The sequence below is a fragment of the Adiantum capillus-veneris genome, chromosome 7, assembly GCF_014529385.1.
Source record: "Adiantum capillus-veneris isolate H3 chromosome 7, ASM1452938v2, whole genome shotgun sequence".
NCBI lineage: Eukaryota > Viridiplantae > Streptophyta > Polypodiopsida > Polypodiales > Pteridaceae > Adiantum > Adiantum capillus-veneris.
In genome coordinates this window covers 121,269,490-121,291,074 of record NC_140937.1, presented here as the reverse complement: position 1 = coordinate 121,291,074, position 21,585 = coordinate 121,269,490, and the positions used below count along the sequence as shown (strand labels likewise).

Here is a 21,585-nt window from a genome sequence, read left to right as displayed (position 1 = left end):
CCCTATTTTCCCTCCTTTGGATCCCTATTGTGGTCGGTCTGCCGGCCTAACCAATATTCTAGCTTTTTCTCCCCTGGTACTTCCCCATATTAAATGATTAGATTAACATGAGAAAATCATTTAGGAGAATTAGATATTAGTTATTATGACATTACCTCTCTCTTGAATTATAGTCGTCCTCAACTATGGGGTAGAGAAGATAAAGCCTATTCATTAGTCCTTTTTCTAGCAAGTAGAGGATCCCTATCTTACCCTATGACATTGTTCCAGAATGGATGACTAATTGTTTGGCGCTTGAGAGCCTAAGTTGCGACAAGCATGTCTGCACACTAGTCCTATCAATCTTTCCATAGTAGAGTGACAAGCTCTATGTGGTGTTTGGAAGACGTCGTCTCCGCAAACTTGATCCTAAGCATGCATACTTCTTAACATTTGTGCACAATAAAGAAAAAGAGAGTCCATAAGACAAAAACTTTGTTCATTTTAAACATTTTTACATTTGCTTACTCTACTGAAGCATTGTAATCATTGACAAGGTTTAGGTTATCCTTTAGTTGTATGCCTTGCATCTATCTAGCATCTTCAAAAGGATAGTTCTTAAACTTAATAAGATACCATCAGATAATCTTACCGCCTCTCAATACCTTGTCTTCATGTCGGAGAATGGACTCGGGCTGCAACACCTCTTCCTGGTCCTCGATCTCCGGTGGGTCTTCAATAATTGGTTCTTGAGGTGGCTCTCCTTTGTAAGGTTTTAATAGGCTCACATGAAAGGCATTTTGTATGAGCCAATGACTGGGCAGCTTGAGTTGATAGGCCATCTCATTGATTGGTCTAAGAATTTGGAAGGGACCATAGTACCTTTTTGCTAATTTAACATAGTACTTTTGGTGTCCCGTAGGATTCTTTCCCGTGGTATGCCTTAATCGAGCCTTGGGAAATTTAAGCAAGACCCAATCATTTTCTTTAAAGGCTTGGGCTCTTCTGTGCTTATCAGTAGAAGCAGCCTTTTGCCTTTGCTGTGAGATAGAGATAGCATCCTTAATCTTTTGGAAAGATTCTTGTAGGTCTCGGCTATACTCATCTGCAACGAAGATCTTCCAGTGTACCTTAAGTAGCAGGGGACTTTTAGATCTTCTCTCAATTACTCGAAAGGTGCTTTTTTCGTGGATGTGTGTACAGTATTATTATAGGCATACTCCACTAAGGGTAAGTACTTCTCCCATTAAGACCTTTGGTCTACTTCCGTTACGTAGGCTTTTAGTAGATCAAGAATTGTTAGGTTAGCTATTTCACTTTGGCCATCCATTTGAGGGTGATAGGCCGAAGAGAAATTTATCCTTGCCCCTCAAAGAGACCCTTCCAAAAATTACTGGTCATTCTAGGATCACTATCCGACACTATGGACATTGGCAAGCCATGGTACTTGAAGATTTGTGATATGAAGAGGGTTGTCATTTGATGAGCTTTGATAGTCTTTTTGACAGGTCTAAAATGAGCTTGTTTGCTGAACATGTCTACTATCATCCATATTCTCCTTTTCCCATGGATAGACTTAGGCAATACAAAGATAAAATCCATGGATATGCTCTCCCATGGTGAATTAGGGATTGGAAAAGGTTGAAGCAATCCAGGTTGCTTCCCTCTATCAAACTTCGTCTTTTGGCATACCACATTTAGAAACATACTCTTGTATGTTTGCTTTCATGGTGGGCCAATAGAAATATGTTTCTATCCCTTTTAGGGTAGACTGAATCCCTCTATGCCCCGCATAAGGAGGAGCATGAGATTCATACATTACTTTCTCATGTAGTGAGTTAGTAACACATAGTCTATTGCCATAGAGAAGATAACCATCTTGTAAGGTAAATGGTTCCTCTTTCTTCCCTAGTGCAAGGGCTAAAATCACATCTCTAGAATCGGGATCAATATCGTACTCATCTATCATAGAAGATAGATCATTGTGAGTTGCTATGGAAATCGCGTTCACTCTCGGCCATCTTGAGAGTGCATCAGCTACTTGATTATGCTTGCCAGCAATGTGAGCAATATGAAAATGAAATTGTGAAAGGAAAATTGCCCACCTCATTTGTTTGTCGGAGAGCTTGGTCTGCGTCATGAAGTACTTAAGGCTTTGGTGATCTGTCCACAGAATGAAAGGAGTTCCCAATAAATAGTGCTTCCACGAGTCTAAGGAATGTAGAACTGCAAGGAGTTCCTTTTCATATATGCCTAGAGCTTGCTCAACAGGGTCGAGCCTTTGACTTTCATAGGCTATGGCGTGCCCTCCTTGGAGCAAAACATAGCTCCAAGGAAATGACCACAAGCGTCACATTGGACCTCAAATGACTTTGAGAGATCCGGCAGTGTAAGCACAGGTTGAGAGATAAGCTTTTCTTTAAGATTTTTGAAAGCTTTGTTCTCTTTGGCAGACCTTTATCTACCTAACGTTTTTCTTTGTTAGGTCATGTAATGGTCCCACGATTTGTGATAAATTTTCTATGAAGCGTCTATAGTATGCACACATACCTATAAAGATTAGGCCATCCTTTTGTTACCTCTAGCTTTGATGGATCCATTTGGATGCCATCTTGAGAGATAATGTGACCTAAATACTCAATCTCTTGGAAGAAAAACTCACTTTTTGGTTCAGTGAGGCCTGCATAGCTTCTCCATCAAGCGGTTAAATGTGGCTGGTACATTGGTCAAGCCAAAAGGCATGACAATGTATTCGTAAAGACCAAACGTAGTGCAAAATGCAGTCTTTACAATGTCTTGATCAGCTATGCTTATTTGATGGTAGCCACTTTTTAGGTCAATCCTACTGAAGTAGGTCGACCCTTGTAGCTTATCAAATTGGTCTTCTACCCGTGGAACGGGAAACCTATCCTTGATAGTGATCCTATTAAGTGCTCTATAGTTGACACACATACGATATGTGCCGTCTTTCTTTTGCACTAATAACAAGGGTCAACAAAATGGAGATGAGCTAGGCGTAACCATGCCCTTCTCAACTAGTTCATGCACTTGCCACATAATCTCCTCTTGTTGAGCTTGAGAAACTCTATAAGGAGGTTTATTAGGTGGTGAACTTCCTGGAAGAAGTTCAATTGCATGGTCATCATTGCCTCGTTTAGGAGGTAGTTCACAAGGGGTGTCGTCAATAAAAATATCTTGAATTCCCTTGAGAAAATTTGATAACTCTAATTCCTTGTGATTGTTTATATTTTCTTTTGCTAAAGCATTAGGTTCATTTTGAGAATCTTTTAACAAAAATCATGTACATAGAAATAGAGCTCTTTATTGACTTATTGAAAGCTTGTGTATGTACAATGGGTATGGTGTTACCCAACTCCTTAGCATCTATGTACATATCTTTTTCCCTGAACCTAAATTAGATTTTACTTTTAGGGAATTTAACATTGGCAGCCATGCGATCAAACCATGGTGCCCCTAGGATTACATCCTCGTGCTTGAGAGGAGAGATAAAGAAGTCCTCCTTGTCCACATAGCTTTGGACATGGAGCCTCAATTTCCCAATTAAGGGAGTGACTGAGGCTTCTTGCTCCTTGAAAGCACCATCGGTTTGGGTAGGACATCTCCCATCTCATAGGCTTGGATGCCTAGCTTGGTGGCCAACTCTGTGGATATGAAATTTGAGTAGAACCAGGGTCAAAGAGAATAAAAGCATCATGTTCTCTTACCTTTCCCCAAGCATGGCATAGACGAGATCCTTTGTGATGAGCATCCTCTTCTTGGATTTCGACCAAGGTAGCTCTAGGAGGCTCATTTCGTGTATTCTTGTGGGGACAATCACAAAAAGCATGCCCTTGCTCCCCACACTTGAATCAACGGTTATCTTTACGATAATGCTCAAGCTCTTCAAGAGAGAGTTTATTTTTGCCTTTATAAACTCTCTTCTCCTTAGCTTTGTTGTTGTTGGGCTGCCTTTAGGAGACTTTTGGACAGTGTCCTTCCCCTTAGGCTGATTATTATGGTCCTTGTTCTCCATGGGCTTAAGATTTCTCTTAGACCCTTGTTGGAAATTGATTCGTGAAGCCACCATGGTATGGTGTATGACCACAGATATGGTGCGTGGCCTTTGGGAGTTAGCACACTCCACCATATCTTCAGTTAGACCCGCACAATATTGTTGTTTTTGCTCTCCAAAATCCATCTTCTTGAAGACAGTGGCTTTGAGATGTAAGTCCCAAAACTTGTCTACATAGTTGTGGATAGATTCGTAGGAGAGAGCTTCAAGATTCGCCATTCGGTGAGTACTTTGTCTTTGGCATCGGTAGCCAAAAATTGCTTCATGATGGAAGCTCTTAAAGCTTTCCATGTTTGTGGAGCTTCACCGTTTGCCTGTAGCCTAGACCACCATTGCCTGGTGGACTTTTGAAAATGCATAGCTACATGGCGTAGCTTATAGGACTCCATGAAGCCCTCATCTCCAAACTCCACATCGATTGTTGGATGAAGGCCAAGACTTTGCCCGTAGCACCAAAGGTGCCATCATAGGTAAGGAAAGAGATGTTCTTTCCCTCCTCTTTGAACTTTTTGAGCTTGGACGACCTCTTCCATGTGGCATAGGAGTTCCTATGGCCTCTTCTTTTTGGTGGTTCAAAAGCTGCACCATCACTTTCTTCAAAAGAGGAAGAATTTGAGGAGGATGGAGAAGAGGGTGACCTCTTTCTCGCCTTTTTCTTCCCTTGTTCCTCCTTGTCTGCACCATCACTTTCTTCATAAGAGGAAGAGGATGAAGAAGATGGAGAAGAGGGTGACCTCTTTCTCGCCTTTTTCTTCTCTTGCTTTCTGTCGTCCCTCTTTGAATTATGGTGTGGAGAAGTGTGCGACGGTCTTCTTCGTTTAGGGGGTGTTGGAGAGCGTTTTGCCCGCCGTCTTCCTGGAGCCATCTCCGTCGAGGTGGTAGGAGACTCACTTCTTTCTCGTTCTATCAGTGGGGGCTCTACCATTGAAACCTGAGTTCTCCTTTGGGAAGGAGATGCGTCATCAAGTAGTAGATTTTTGAGCCCTTCGTACGGATCCTCTTCTTCTTCCCTTATCGGAGAGAGACCTATTTTGGAAGTCTCACAAGGAGGCTTCATAGGTACTCTCTCTTCTTGGTGGGGAGTTTGGAGAATCCCATGAGCACGTAGCTGTCGTTGCTCTTAACTTTGGAGGGATGGATTGCCCATGGCTTGTTGAAGCCTAGAAACAAGGTAATTAACAAACATAGGGGCATCATTAGTAGCCTGCTCATTAGAAAAATCAAAACTATCAACATTAATTTCACTCTCTTTACTATTGTCAGCCATTCTAACAACTTTTAGATATAGAATTGTTTTTAGGTGTACTTTGACACTTCAAGCCCTAGTTGCTACTCCTCTTAACCCCTTTAGAAAAGCACTCAAGCTCCTGTACCCGTGGCTCGAATATCATTAATTGCAAGGAATAGAAGAGAGGGTCTTTCACCACCAAAACAATATCAACTCCTATCAAGCTTCTAATAGCTCAATAGTGGTTAAGCCGTAGGCAAGCCCCGTAGGACTCCACTATTAAGACCATAGCTCTCAACGGTGATGCCCCGTTATCTGCACGAACTAGACGCACTGCAAGGCTGAATATTCCCTATTCTACTTACTCAATTGCAATTAATAATACCAACCATTTATAGTCAGCTTGAGGACCTCTCTTCTTGAGCAAGAAAAGAGAAACATTGTGCTCTGATACCAATGTAACATTTAATGATCTAGTAACTTGTATGTAAAGGAAAATAACATAGACATAGTGAGCATTTCATTAAAATAGCTTGCTAATTAGCATAGCAAGAGTTCTTGGATGGAGAGAGCAACAAAAAGCATAACACCTAGCTAGATAGGCATGCACAATACTTCAAAAAGAGAGAGAAATTAAGCTATTGACAATAGTTGAGGACCGGATTTACATGGAGCCGGTTCCCCCTCCAAAAGGCTTTGTATTATAGGTTTCCCCCATCAAGGGACACATTTTACAATACAATACTTTGTGTTCCTTCAATAACTTGTTGGTGCAATGAAGATGGAAGCTTCAAGCACCAAGCTCACACTTGTAAAACACAACATCAATTTCAGACCCAAGACCTCACACACCTTTGAAGATGGTGAGAGCTAGCGGGGTATGAGAGTAGATCGAGAGGAAGAAGGAGTATTCTTACGAGAAAGAATTATGTCTCCTCACATAATCACTCATAATAGCTTAGCATAGCTTAGTAGTTAGCATGGTAGAGGAGATGAGCATGCATTGGAGCTTGGATCTTGGTTGGATTTGCATCACAAATCCAAGAGTTGGTGGTGTAGGCCTCCCTTCTCACAAGCTTGGAGTAGATGATGAGCTTTCCATTAAAGCTTGAGAAGGAGATAGTCTTCTTTACTCCACACATGAGATTGTGTGAGTGTGTGTGTGTGTGATAATGCCTTCCAAAAATTAGCCCCCTCTCTGTCTTGGTCAACCCCTCTTGCTAATTGCACATGTTGGCATCCTATTGGACCCTTCAAAGCTTAGCCAATGACAATTAAGAAGCATACGTGGTAGCCTTGTGACATGTGTCCCCCTTTCCCCTTTTGTGAGAGTTAAGGTATTTAAATAATTCAATTAATCTCTCATTGGACCTCTTAGTCTTCTAGATAATAGGAATCAGGCAAGCCATTGGGCTGCTAAATGCTCATTGGACCCCTTGGGAGACTACCCAATAGTCTTCTAGAGAGCTTAATTTCTATGTTTCTTTTATCAAGTGTTTTTAAATGAATTAAACTAAATTTACTCTAGCCTAATTCTCATTGGTCCACCTCTATGGCCATCCAGTAGGTTTTGAATGCACCTTGGGGGCAACTGGGCTAGGGAGCTGACATGTGTCCACTATGCCCTTTGTGTAAAGGGAGCTTGCAAGTGTGTGCGTGTGTGTGTGTGTTTTGTCTCTCATCCCCTATTAAAAGGGCTTGCCCCCTCAAGGATAGGGATGTGGGAAGACTTTTGAGTCTTCCCACAAGCATCCAATTTACCCTAAGCTTGACCATTGGACATAACCTTTGAATTTTGGAACCTTAGCATTTTGGAAGTGTTAATGAGCTGAACCTTAGGGTCTTTGAAGCCCATTGATGCACATTGCTCTTTTGTAGATGCCCCCCCCCCCCCCCCCCCCCCCCCCCCTTTGGATCCCTATTTTCCCTCCTTTGGATCCTTATTGTGGCCGGTCTGCCAGCCTAACCAATATTCTAGCTTTTTCTCCCCTGGTACTTTCCCATATTAAATGATCAGTTTAACATGAGAAAATCATTAGGAGGATTAGATATTAGTTATTATGACATCGCCATACGTGTCGAAGCTGGGAACTTGCCTATGCATTGTGTGCGAGTTTCAAAAGGCTGCAAACACACAACTAGAAGAGCTTAGCAAGCTCAAAGGGGCAAGGGTGTGTCACTCACCACTCAATGTTTCCGTCATGAAGGATCCTGTGTTGCGAAGAAGAAGGAGCCGCCGTCGATGCCTCCCAATGCTCTCTCTCTCTCTCTCTCTCTCTCACACACACACACACACACACACACACACACACACACACACACAACACAAGAAAGAGAAGGAGATAGAGATGGAGCAAGAGCACTTCTTAGCTTACATCTCAGAGAATGAAGATTTTTAGGTCAAATGAACCTTCTTATAAGAGTTTGGACCATTCAAGCATGGTCGCCTTTACAGTGGCCGATCGTTGCAAAACTAATGTAAAAATAAAATAAGTGGTGCGTCTCTCATCGACGATCACCTACACACCTATTGGACCGACAACCCTGATCCATGATTCAATCAAATAAATAATATGTGTCCGTCGAAAGTGATAGGATGTCCGTGAGGATTAACATGATCGTGATTTGTGAGGGACACTTAAGGCTTGATCTTTGGTAGAGTTAGGTCTGCCCTTCTCGAGGATGGTGAAGGTGATTTTTCCCTTCACTAATCCTTTCTATCGCATACTTTCAAGGGCAAGAATGCTAAGGGCAACTCCTATGTGGTCACAACGTGTTAAAGGTCTCTTAAGTTGTTGAGGTGTACAAATGCTCAAAAGAAAAAGGTCCTATACATACCTAGACAATGCTATTCCATTTCCTATGAAAGGTACACATCTACTATGTATTCTACGACGACAGCCAGACTCGCTTTTCCACATGTCAAATTCTGCGAGTCGACGGCTAAATTCCAAAAACGAATGAGTCGTCGTCTTCAAAGCCCCCCCCCCCCCCCCCCCCCCCACCCCAAAACAAAAAAAATGCTTGGAGCCCATGAATTTGAAAGCTCCCAGCCGATTCCAGCTTGGATAAGTTCTCGCGCCTCCCCATCCTTGTCGTCACATTGACGAGAGAGAGAGAGAGAGAGAGAGAGAGCTCCATTGGCAGCACCTCCAGGTGAGAAACAGAGAGTGAGTGAGTGAGCTACTCAGTGGCGTGTATGTGAGAGTGAGAGAGAGAGAGTGTGTGTATGTGTGTGTGTGCACGTGGGCATTGGAGGTCTGCATGCGGAGAGTTGCCACGACTTTTGTGAGAGAGAGAGAGAGAGAGAGAGAGAGAGAGAGAGAGAGAGCGCTGCTTCATTGCATAGCCCCGGTTCAAATACCCCTGGCGTGCACCAACTGCAGCCATTGCCCAAGCCCTTTGCATCGCTCCTTAGCCTCGCTCTCAATACACCTGGCGTGCACAACTACAGCCGTAGTCAAGCCCCAACTCAGCCACTGACAAAGCAATCGCCAACCAACTGCAAGCCCTTGGCGCGCACCAACTGTAGCCACCGACGAACTGCAACTGCGGGCAAGTGTGGACGTTGCATGCACTGCAGCCACAGAGAGAGCTCGCGCAGCCACATCTCTCACAACCAGAAGACACGGGCAGCTAGAGACAAAGACCCGCAACCAGTGTGAGAGAGAGAGGGATGGGCAGTTGTTCATAGCACAGCCAGAGGATAGAGAGAGAGAGCGCACTGTTTGTTTGTCCAAACCGTGTTGTGTATGTGTGTGTGTGTGTGTGTGTGTGTGTGTGTGTGTTTGAAAGAGAGAGAGAGAGAGAGAGAGAGAGAGAGAGAGAGAGAGAGAGAGAGAATTATAAAGAGAGATAAAAAGAAATTATCTAAAAAATATTGAGAAAGAGAGAGAGAGAGAAAGAAATGAAATGGTATATTAACATCTTCAAAAGGTCGGTGTTGCCTAAGCGACCAAACCGTTTCAAATTGGTGACATTGTGTGCCCAGTGCAATATGAGAGAGAGAGAGAATTTAATTGGTAATTTTGATACCATGTCTATGTATAAAAAAGAGAGATGCTAAAATTAATCTAGGGTTTCTACTAATTGGAACTATTGTGTGTGTGTGTGTGTGTATGTGTGTGTGTGTGTGTGAGAGAGAGAGAGAGAGAGAGAGAGAGAGAGAGAGAGAAATGAAATGATATATTAACATCTTCAAGAGGGCGGTATTACCTGTGCGACCAACCATGACAAACTGGTAAATCTAATACTATGTCTGCGACTAAAAAAAAGCGATGTTGAAATGAATCTAGGGTTGCTACTAGCAGGACTTAAGTGGGGTGTGTGTCATCTCTATTTCTTTCCCAATCTTAGGCTCATGCTCTTAAAGCAAGAGCTTGGGTTCATTCTTCATTACAAGATTTACTGAGTTGGGTCCAAAAAATAGATTTGAGAGAATTGTGTTGAGCTCCAGATTACTATCTTGATTGTGTTGAAATAGCACGACTAAGAGTGCTATGTAGATATGTTCTAGAGCCTTTTTGGCAATGATGTAACTTTTGAAATCTTTTCGATTGAAAAGTTCCAAAATCTTTTTTGGTTTGAAATATCTCTCTTTATTGATGTGCTTTTGTGTAATCTCTCTCTCTCTCTCTCTCACACACACACACACACACACACACACACACACACACACACATTGAAGGCAGAGGGAGAAAGCGGAAGATGGGGAAGTAAAAAAGGTTTAATGTAGCAAAAGTGAAACCAAAAAAATTCGTATGAAATGTTTGCAAGCATAAGTGGAATGCATGACACAAATACACGATAACCTTCTCCCTCTCTCTCTCTCTCTCTCTCTCTCTCTCTCTCTCTCTTGCACGCCTCGAACATGGAGTGGAATAAATCGACATTTGAACATATGTAAACAAGTATCAATATATTAATTTAACGATAGTGTCCATTGTGTGTGTGTGTGTGTGTGTGTGTGTGTGTGAGAGAGAGAGAGAGAGAGAGAGAGAGAGAGAGAGAGAGAGAGAGAGAGAGATGGTGAGAGCGAGTCGATAGGGAGGTTGCACAAGCTAGTTGTATATATGGGTTTTCATTTTGGGAAAGGAGATGAAATGGGGGTAGGTCCACCGTCCACCTTGTCCAAGGCGCATGAACATTGAAACCGCATCAAGTTGCCACACGCCACAATCCATTTTGGGGCCTTTGAAGTAGGGACTCGGGAGTCGGAGTCTAGAATATCAATAATTATTGAATTCAAGACTCACCCAAGCTGTTACTTTGTCTTGAATTTGGGGAGGCTGGGGAGCTCACCCAGGACACTATTTGACATCTCCTTTTGTTTAAAGGGTGGCCTATTCCCTTATATCGTTGTTACTTGTGAACCATTGGGGGAACACATGTGGGATGGACGAGATTTGACCTCATGACCTTCCCATCACGAGGGGAGAAAGCCACTCTGCTTGTGGATGTGTTTTGTTATGTTAGGAAAACAATGGCATTATATTGACCCGCACATGGTCCTAGTTCACACAAAGCTCACTTCAAGTTTACGTTGAGCTCACATCCAATTTATAGTTCACGTCGAGTTGACATGCAAGTTCACAACGAGTTCACGTTTGCCTGAGTTTACACTTAGTTTACATCAAGTTCACATTTAGGATCAATGATTGTGATATTATTTTCAATCATAGATCCCCTCTGAAATTAAGATGTCGATAAATATGAATTATCCATCTCCTCCATTCTCTAGTTGCAACCCTAAAGGGTTTTACAAACCCCCCCCCTCGATGCATGTGTGTACGAGAGAGAGAGAGAGAGAGAGAGAGAGAGAGAGAGAGAGAGAGAGAGAGAGAGAGAGAGGAGGGGGGGCGGCCGACGGAGAGAAGTCTCACATTCCATGTCTTCTCTATCTAGTCTTATAACTTATCCCCTCTCTTGTCGAGGATGCCTTACTAGCCTAGATTAGAGCCATGTGTCACCCTAGCCTGGCCTAGTGGGACGTGTGGAGTTTCTTGACAAAAAGGTGATGGAGGCCGAAAGAGGTGACGAGTCGATTGAGGGGATTAATCATAGGAAGAGATTAATCATTGAGGGGATTAATTACACTCAAACAGATGCCAGCAAGTGTGCAAGCAAAGATCACAAAACTCAGCACCCTGTGGGGAGTAAAGGATCTCAATAGAGCACAAGCACTCGCAAGTGCTAGTCATGCATAAAATCATAAGCATCCAAACTCCCATCTGAATTGAAATGTCTGTAAACACCTATCACTGTCAAAGATACTTGCAAATCTGTTGTGTCAAAAGAACTTGTGATTGTCCTTGTGCGTGCAAAGCTGGTTTGGTGAACTATCTCTGAGAATCCATCAAGAGCTATGCATATGCAATACCATAGAGAATATAAATCATGGCCAAGAACACATATGGAAATCCAAAATTGCTCTCAAAAATGCATGGAACCGCTACTAATGGCAAGTTGTAACTCCACTAGTACTGGGCTCCCATTGTTAACAATCTCCTTCTATCTCGCTCTCTTCGAAGCCAAAGAGTGTGTTTGATGCCAAAGAAGATGATGCTGAGAAGAGGACGTTAAAGGTAAAGCCATGCTAGGCCGTCGATGGTGAGGATGCGATGGGATACCAATGCTACAAGGCCCACTGTCGAAATCCGCAAGGCTAGATGTCAAAATCTGTCATCGATGTTGCAATCCGAAAGGCGAGTTCATGGATAGTGAGAAGACACTATGTGTCAATATCAACTTTTTTCGTTGGACAAAATTGCCTCGCCGATGCTCAGAGATGCCAGAGTAGAGCCGATGCACTCTCTTTCCCTCTCTTTCCATGCGGATGAGACCAAGACCAAGTATGTGCGTTTTTGCATACTCTGCTTCTTCAAAATCGGGTGTGTGTGTGTGTGTGTGTGTATGCACGCACACACCCTTACCAAGCTTCTCGAGGTCTCTACCTCCACACACAATCTCCCAATGTGCTCTCTCTCTCTCTCTCTCTCTCTCTCTCGTTCTTTTGTGCTACAAAGGTTCAAAAGCTCACCTTGTGTTATTGGTTTTGCTTGCTATCTGATTATTGCAAAGTTTGCGCTACCTCCTATCTAAAAAATCTCCTCTCTCTGCTAAGTCTCTAAGCCTCTGCGAGCAATGCACATGCAAGCGAGGCGGGACTACCATCGAAACGACACTCTGATACCGCTGTGAAGTGTGTGTGCGTGGATGTATGAGTGCTCGAAGTGTCATGCAAGAATGGAGAGCGCAAGGTTGGGTGAAGCTTAGTGAGGATAATACACTCACAACTCCTTATTCTATCGCATATCAAAGAATAAAGTTATAGTTAGAGATGGGTTAGTAGTGGGTGTCCGACGAGCTAGTCTGAGCCCCAACAGTGGAAGATCAAGAGTATCACATGCACTTTTCAAAGCCAATCAGATGTGCAATACTTGGACACTCAACAACCTCAAGCATCTGTTGCGCTTTTGAGAGCCAATCATGTATATAACCTACACAGCGGTTTTCAAAGAGTAGTCCATGCGACAACCTGCTATGAAGCTCAACCTCGTGCATATAACCTGCACAACGGTTTTCAAAGAGTAGTCCATGCGACAACCTGCTATGAAGCTCAACCTCCAGCATAGAGTAGTCCATGCAATACTACAAAAGCCTGTTGTGAAGCTCAACCTCCAGCATATAACCTTCGATGAAGCCAGAGCAATCTGCATCAACATCGTGTAACACAACAAGCAATCTACAAACTTTTGATGAAGTACTTAGGAAGGCACCATCACCACTGCTCTTGTGTTGTTCCTCGTCTCATCCTGTCCTTGATGACTATGGGAGAATCAAAGATATGCAAGAGGAGCTTGAGCATGATAATCGAGGAACAAAAAAAGCAATGGTGATCAAAGATATGCAAGAGGAGCTTGAGCATGATAATCCAGGAACAACAAAAGCAATGGTGATCGTGGACATGATAGCAGAAGTGAACACGACAATCGATCGATTTGATGGAAGAAGTCGCAGAAGAGATGATGATGGACATCGAAGTAGACATGATTGGCATGATGGTGGCGATCATGGTAGACATGATCGACATGAGAGAAGTATGAAAGATGAAGATACAATGGCAAAGAGGTTGAATGTAGAAGAAATGTTAGCCACAAGTATGATAATCGGAGGACTCACAAAGAGCATGAAGTATGGTGATTGAAGGACGCACATTGATGAACAAATCTCACCATCAACAACTTGTAAAGGTTCATTATATGCATCAAAATCTCCATGTCTGCATTTTCTTGGACTGCACAACTAGACTACTGGGCAAGACATGGCTCCCGTTCCTTATAGTATTGGGGGAGACTCAACGATGACTCTCCACCATACTTCTGTTTAGCACTTTTGTATGACGTGCAATGTATGGTTTGTAGTATGTGTCATTTTCTTATTGCATGGCGAATAGTTTAACTAGTCACATGTTTTCCATGTAGCTTGACAAAACCACGTTCTCTGCTTTGCACTCTTGCTTGAGATGCTTACTCGATGGGTAACTAGGTTAGTAGTCCAATTTCATTTTTGCATTTCTTAGCCTACAATCTACTATATCTAAACTAACATAATATGGCGGAAGGGGGAGCCCTTTACAGGTGTCAAAATCTTCGACATGAAGGCTAAACTCCAAAACTCAGAGAAGCCCCTGTGCACGCGATAAAGAGGGGGAGAGAAAAAAAGAGAGAGGCCGCCGAAGGCAACCGACCGTACTAGTGTGAGCATAACGTTTCTAGCTCGCAACAACACATCAACACTATACCGCATCAACAAATTTCTCTGGCAAGGCAACTAAGCAAGAGTAGTTGCTATTTAAAAGAATAAAAATACTCAATTATCAAAGGTAGAGGAGAAAAACAAAGGGAAAATTGATTTTCTTTGTACCACCATAGGCCATCCTAATCCATGGCCCATGGCCAAGAAAAGGAGGGAATTTTAATGATAGACAAATCCGATGAAACAGTCAAGTTCTCTGGAGTCTGCAGCCGACTTTTGCTGTTCTCATCTTCATATCCTTCATTTCCTCGTCCCACTCTCACGGCTCTCTCTCTCTCTCTCTCCCCCCCCGCATTGTCAGGGTCGCCGTGAGGCAGACCTTACACGAATCTTCACCCGACCTCCTTCTCCATACTCGTCCACAGGGAGCTCGTGTCAGGAAAACGCTCTCTTTGATGCCCCTCCCTCTCCACCAAACCATGGCCGCTCTCGCTCCCCTTCGCGAGCGCATCTGTAAGTTTTGGCCCCTCGTCATCCTCTTCCTCATCGCCGTTCTCTGCTTCGCGCAGATCGACCTCTCCATGCTCGGTAGAGCCTCCTTAGCTTGCGATGTTCGCAAGCTCATTCATGACCCTTCCGGCAGCGAAGACGACCACCTCCATATTCTAGCGGGAAATACAGGTGACAAGAAACCCTTACCGCATCCTGTTGCAATAGCTCTCTTACACTATGCAACCACTATTATAACCCCGCAGCAGACGCGAGCAGAAATCACGGTGACCTTGAACATTCTGAAACGCCGTGGCCCTTGCAATTTCTTGGTGTATGGCCTGGGACATGACAGCCCTCTTTGGGAAGCTCTCAACTATGGAGGTCTTACTGTCTTCCTTGAAGAAGATCCCAAATGGATAGAAGAGATGAGAAAAGCACATCCATCGCTGCAGGCCCACCATGTGAAGTACTCAACCATGCTGTCGCAGGCAGATGGCCTACTTGCGTATGCACGAGAGAACAGGGAGATTTGCTCACCGAAGCATGATCTGCTGCGCTCGGATTGCAAGCTTGCCCTTAAATCTCTGCCGCCTCTTGCGTATGACATCAAATGGGATGTGATTATGATTGATGCACCGCGTGGGTACTTTCCAGAGGCGCCGGGGCGAATGAGTGCAATATACACCTCGGCGGTGATGGCAATGGCAAGGGAGAAGACAGAGAGCACGGACATTTTACTGCATGATGTGGAGAGGCATGTGGAGAACACATGGGGGAATGAATTTCTATGTAGTAAGAACCGGTTGGAGGGTGTGGGCAAACTCTGGCATTTTCAGTTGAGCGGAGAGGGGCAAGATAGGAGTGCTCAGTTTTGCCATTGAACTATGCAAGCTCTGCTCATTCATGAGCCTACATTTTGCCACATAGCTCTTTCAACAGGTTTTTTTGGCACCGCTGCAGAGAGCATACAAAGTGGGGCACTAATTCTGTGTTACTGCTTGTATAGCATATGCATGGGCTATTGTTTTGAAGCCTTTTGATTGCATTGCCAAAGATTTGGCTAGGGCAATGGACATCAATTATTTTTCGTTCAAGCTTGAGGAGACTTGCAACAAAAAGGTTGTAATTACCATTGTAGAAGAATCAAGGTACACCTTTTCATATGCCTATGGTTTTGTTACATTATTCTAATTCATTCGTTTTGTTTAAGACATTTTGCATGCCGTCTCGCTTGAGTCTATAATAGTCTTCAACCCACTTGATCCTTGTGCGTTTTGACTTAAGTGCTATGCTTTTTTTTTGGGTCAAATGTGCGGTTTGATTGAATTAGAGAGAGACAATGGTACAATTATTGGTGCTATGCGGTTTTGCATTGTTTACGTTCGCTAACATTCTTATAAGGTACCCCCCACGCGGAGGGGGTAATATGTCTTCATTGGTCTCACACACTTGTGCCAGAGGGCGGGGGTAATATGTTTCTTTTGCAACTGGACCTCTATGAATCACTTGTCCGATTTTGTTGGGCTAGATGATCGAGGTTCGGTATAAAACTACTTACAAGCTACTTTTAGGGTAGTGTCGTGTCTAAATCAGATTTGAAATATACTTAGTAGTTGTAGATCAGGCTAGATAATAAAAGTTTCATTGCCTGGATCCACTAGTTCTCTTTTTGAACTACATAAGTAGTCCTTAGTAAAGGGTTTGATTTTGGGTGCATCTTTGGACCATTGGATAAAGCTTGCGATTCAGTGCCACATGGCAATCTAATGTTAATGATTTTTTTAAAACTTATTTGTTTTAGGCCCTTGTGAGAGAGTGTTGGCATTTGTGTACCTCTCTCTTTCAAGAGGGGCATTGAGTATTGATGCTTCCAAGTGTTTTTCAATCATGATTTTTTACGCTTTTGGGATATATTGTATTCTAAATAGTTCATTGTTACATTTTTATCCAAAAAATTAAAAATATTGTGCTATCACATGTTCTAAAACACTAGTCACTTTCTATTTTTCTCTCTCACAAAGAAGCTCTTATTATTAGATTATTCTTGATAGCCTTATGTAGGTCATAGTGAAAATGTTTCGATATTTAACAAATCCCTTCATTCTTGTCCTTGCAATTTGTTTGGTGTTGGCATGGCTCGCAAAGAGTGCCCACATGTTTTTGTTTTATAGTGTACGAGTGTGTGACCCATCCTTTGGAGAGAGAGAGAGAGAGAGAGAGAGAGCATTGCAAGAATCACCTTGGAACAAATGCCATCCCATGCTAGGGTAAAGGAGCCAGTTTAGAGACACTCAAGAAAAAAAGTGTAATTTTGGGTGGGATTTTGCAAATTTGGTCAGATTTGAATTTTGAAATTTGCATGGGATTCCTCATGCAAAGGCGGATTAGGTAATACCAAGATTGATATTTTTTTGATTTAATTTGGGCAATCAATTTGAGAAAGTTTAAATTTTGAGGTCTTTTAGGGGTTAGAAACACCCAAGGCCCAATAGTGGGACAATTTTCAGCAAATCAAAAGTTGACACATAAGCAAGATTCATAGCATATTCCAAATTTTTGTCTCTAAATTGGGGCGTGGATGACTTTTAAAAGGCACATGTGTTACAATTGGCTCCTTTATTCTACTTGTTTTTGGGTGTATATTAAGGTACTTTACAAATCACGTGCTCCAACTTGGGCGGCAAGTGCGTAATATTGTGAGGACACGAGGAGGCAAAATATTATTTGTTGCATATTAAGAGGAGTGCCCAAGCAGCTAGGTAGTGGGGCTTCCCTACCAAAAGATAGGCATGATGGGAACCTCGTTACCTCGGGCCTCGAGGCTAAAAAATTATGTCTTTGCCAATAGACTCTTAGATATTTTGATGCGGAGCTATTTTTTACATAATATATGTTTAAAGTCTAGTGGGATGGGCACCTGTGTATCTGCTACGTATACACCCTAAGACCAATGCTTAGGGAAAGGTAAAGTGTGTATGAATGGAACTTCTGCACAATCATTTTGTCTTGGTTGTTCTCACAACGTTGTTTTTTGCAAAACCGATGATGATGCATGTAGTCAAGTGGGAGAATGCTTGCAAAGAGGAATTTTATCAGTATTCCACACCAAGCCTTTTGCAAGTCATCAACGTATAAGCGATTATTGTTCTTGGAACCCTATGCATAAAGTAGGGCATCATCGTATAGAAAGTAGTAGGTGACTCATCGCCTCTAGCTACAAAATGTTAGATGTATAATATGGAGACAATACTCTCAACCTTCTATAAGTACTGATTGTGTTTACCAACCTTTCTATTCCTATCACATTTTGAAGAATTTTTTTATTGGAAGCATCCCATTGCTTTTTGATTGTGACCTTCCTAGGTACATACCTCAATGCACTTCAAGAGAGAACATTCCGGATGTGAAGCTCGCCAAGAATAAATTGCACTTGGCATACTCATCAACCAAAGCAGCACCATGGCCTCTCTTTGAAGAGTCTTTTGGCTAACAATCTCATCATGAATTGTTTTGGCTATGCCAACTTCTTGCTTAGTGTCATATGCCTTTAAGGTGCAAGCATAAGTGATTGCATGACACTCACTCTAGATTCATTGAAAATGGTCTAACCCTACCTTGTTGGGTACATCCTTTAATCAATGCACTCTAACTAAAAACATATTAGAAAGTGATCAAGAAATTTTTGTGCTATTATGAGTACACCACAATTGGCGTTCAAGAGTGTCGTCAAAGATTCTCCCATCGTGAATTCAATCAGAAGATTGATGCCTTTCTTTATTGTCTCTGTTAGATATTGTTGTCGATAGTGGGCCGAGTGTTGTTGGTGTGCACCCAAAAGTGCGCAGAAAGGTCACACATGCCAATCAAGGTTTTAAGAATCAGTCAAAGTGGTCCAATCTTGTTTAGCCATGATATATGAAGATAGGGATGATCAAGGTGGAGTATCAAGACTTAATAAGGCTATGTGGAAGTCTAAATGCATTACTTGTGTCCAATTGGTCTTATTTCTAAAGTGTTGCAAAAATTCTATGAAAGGCTAAAGACCAAGTCAAGAAGTCAACCATGAGATCCCCAATCTAATGATATCTTTAGTTGGAAGGAGGATAAGGAGTAGAGTGAACTTACAAGTTTATTCCCTCATCGGAGGTATTCATTGCAAATTTCAGAGATAAAAGGTGTCATGGATGCAATGTTCGAGAAAAATCATTTTTCCAAACATACAAAATTCCTTTCCTTGAATTTGCCAAGAGGAAATTTTAGAAAATTAGGCTACTTTTTCAAGTTTTTACACTATTTTTCTCTATTTTGGGGTGGAATTTCTCCTTTTCCCCTTGCCCTCAACCGGCATTTTGGAAATTGAAAACGGCACGATATTAAGCTGAGACACATTTTTCCCGAACACTGCATGGATGCTGCTCAAACATTGCAATTAATGGAGTGTCCAAAGGAAATCTTCGATACGATGTACATTCTGTATAATAATTAGACTCCTATAAGTACGAATTTGTATCTCCTAAACTACTATTTTATGCCTAGACAATTATTTTAACTTTTATCCAGCCAAGGACAACTAATTTTGAAGTCCCAAATATTAGTTCACATTAGAATGTGCGAGGACTTTTGACCTAAACTCTAAGCAAGAGTTTTTCTTTTCTAAAGAAAAAAGCTCAAGCTTCCCTAGCTTGCAAGCTTGCTTTGCACTATGTGCTGAGTCAATGAAAAGGTTCCCTATTTAGTTTGTTTGGAGATTAATTCTGTTAGAACATGATTTCTCTTTCCATTTGGTCACGAGTTCTCTCTTCTTTGATATGTGTGTGTGTGTGTGTGTGAGAGAGAGAGAGAGAGAGAGAGAGAGAGAGAGAGAAGTTATTTTTTGATTTTATATGTGTAAATTTTATATTTTATACATTCTCTTTTTTATTTGTTAAAGTAACAGAAATGTTATTTTAATTTTTAGTTAACTTGTTAGAAATCAACGTATGTTTATGTATATTAAAAAGAGTGATGTGCTCCTGAGAGAAAGAAGGGAGGGAAGCCACATTTTGCTAGTTACATGAGAGAGGACAAGTGATACATGAAATTGAAAGAAAATTTTGGAGCAGGAAATCTAACGAAGCTTGTTGGGCTCTACGATCTAGGTTTCGCATTAAGCAATTTAAGTAAAACTAAGGGGTCCTACTGAAAATTAAAAATCACAAAAGGGGAAAATTTTCCTAACCCCTCCCTCCTCTTTCGTTGCTCGGACTTCCTTGAAGGCTGTAGCTCCTGGGATTCATATGCACTGCGGAATGTACCTCGTTGCAGCTAGGCCCCCCCCGCCCCCCCCTCTTCTTCTTCTTCTTTCCCTTTGACAACTCTTGATTGCAATCTCGTTGTGGATTCTCTCTCTCTCTCTCTCTCTCTCTCTCTCTCTCTCTCTCTCTTGTTGGTTTCTGCTGGCTTGCAATTGAGAGAGAAGAGCATTTGTCAAAGGTGCTTGCTATTTCAAAATTTTCAGAGCTGGTACCCCCTAGTTGTAGGTTACTCTTAGTGTAGTGATCTTCCTGGAAGTTTGAACTTTTGTAACTACTTATATGGATACTAGCGTGTAACCCACGCATTGTTGTGGCCAAAAAAAGCATGGCCATTGGTTCACACACATACACATATTTGTAAGTGTGTGTGTGTGTGTGTGTGTGCATCCGTACCCGGGAGGTCACCTAATAAAAATGTAACCTATCACATATTTAAAGTTCTTGAAACTTACAGAAATATATATACAGAAGGGCATTATTTTTTCAAATTTGAAAAAAACCTGCAGATTTTAAAAGAAAAGGGTATATTGTATTCTTAAAAAAATTCACAGATAAGGGGTTTTACAAATATGTTTTGAACGCACGTGATATGGTAGTTTTACACATAGTGAACCCCCCAAGATGCGTACACACAAGCAAAGAGGTTGTACTTTAGTCCTTGTAATCACTCTTGGAAGATGACAATTCCCTCTCTTTCTTATTAGATCTTGAGATCAAGCTCGTCGAGATCTTTGATATTGGTTTGGACTGTTCTTATGACAAATAAAAATTCTCTTCTTCTTCCTCTCTCCCTCCTCCTCTCTCTCTCTCTCTCTCTCTCTCTCTCTCTCTCTCTCTCTCTCTCTCTCTCTCTCTCTAAATGAATAAAAAAGAAAATTATAATAACCTTTGAGTGTGGAAGATTGATTATTGAAATTTTCTCTTAAATACCACGCCTTAAGTTCAAGATGTGTTAGATAGAGCTTTGAGATCTCTTGATGTGTTCCTATGACATTAAAACCTCTCTCTCTCTCTCTCTCTCTCTCTCTCTCTACAGCTTCAAGTCTTGCTCAAATAAATCCTTGAAGTTTGTTGGAACTCTTTTTTTTAGTAGGTTGAAATTCACTTTTTTTTTCGTCTCCCCTTTCCCCCCGCCTCTCTCTCTCTCTCTCTCTCTCTCTCACACACACACACACACACACACACACACACACACACACACACACACACATAGTCTGGCATTCAAGCCGCTTAGTTAGCCTTTCTATCTCCCTCCATCAATCTTTATCTCCCTATGGAAAAATGCAAGCTTGTAGGGAGCTGTAATTATTTGTGTGTGTGTGTGTGTGTGTGTGAATGCAAAAGCGAGGTGGGTGGATTGTAGTTCCTATAATCGCTCCACAAACATGACAATTCTCCCCCTCTCTCTTTCTCTCATCAGACCTTGAGATCAAGACTCATCGAGTAGATCTTTTATATCTATTCAGATTGTTCTTATGACAATAAGAGTTCTCTTATGTTTCCTCCTTTCGTCTCTCTCACACACTCTCTCTCTTCTCTCTCTCTCTCTCACACACACACACACACACACACACACACACACACACACAAAGTTTTGAGTTCTAAACTTGTCGGGTAGATGTTTGAAATCCCTCTCAGTGAATAAAAAGAGGAAACTATAATAATCTTTGAGTGTGGTACATTGGTTATCACAACTCCCTCTTAAATACCGGCTCTTAAGTTCAAGACTTGTCAGATAGAGCTTTGAGGTCTCTGGATGTGTT

General features: G+C 42.0%; 1 protein-coding gene across 1 annotated transcript; it reads left to right on the top strand.

Moving 5' to 3' along the window:
* Window positions 1-14,307: 14,307 nt before the first annotated feature.
* Window positions 14,308-15,744, top strand: LOC147454531 (arabinogalactan O-methyltransferase 2-like). Its single transcript, XM_086517354.1, has one exon. The coding sequence runs from the start codon at window positions 14,492-14,494 to the stop codon at window positions 15,407-15,409; it is 918 nt and encodes a 305-aa protein (XP_086373480.1). The 5' UTR covers window positions 14,308-14,491; the 3' UTR covers window positions 15,410-15,744.
* The last annotated feature ends 5,841 nt before the right edge of the window (window positions 15,745-21,585 follow it).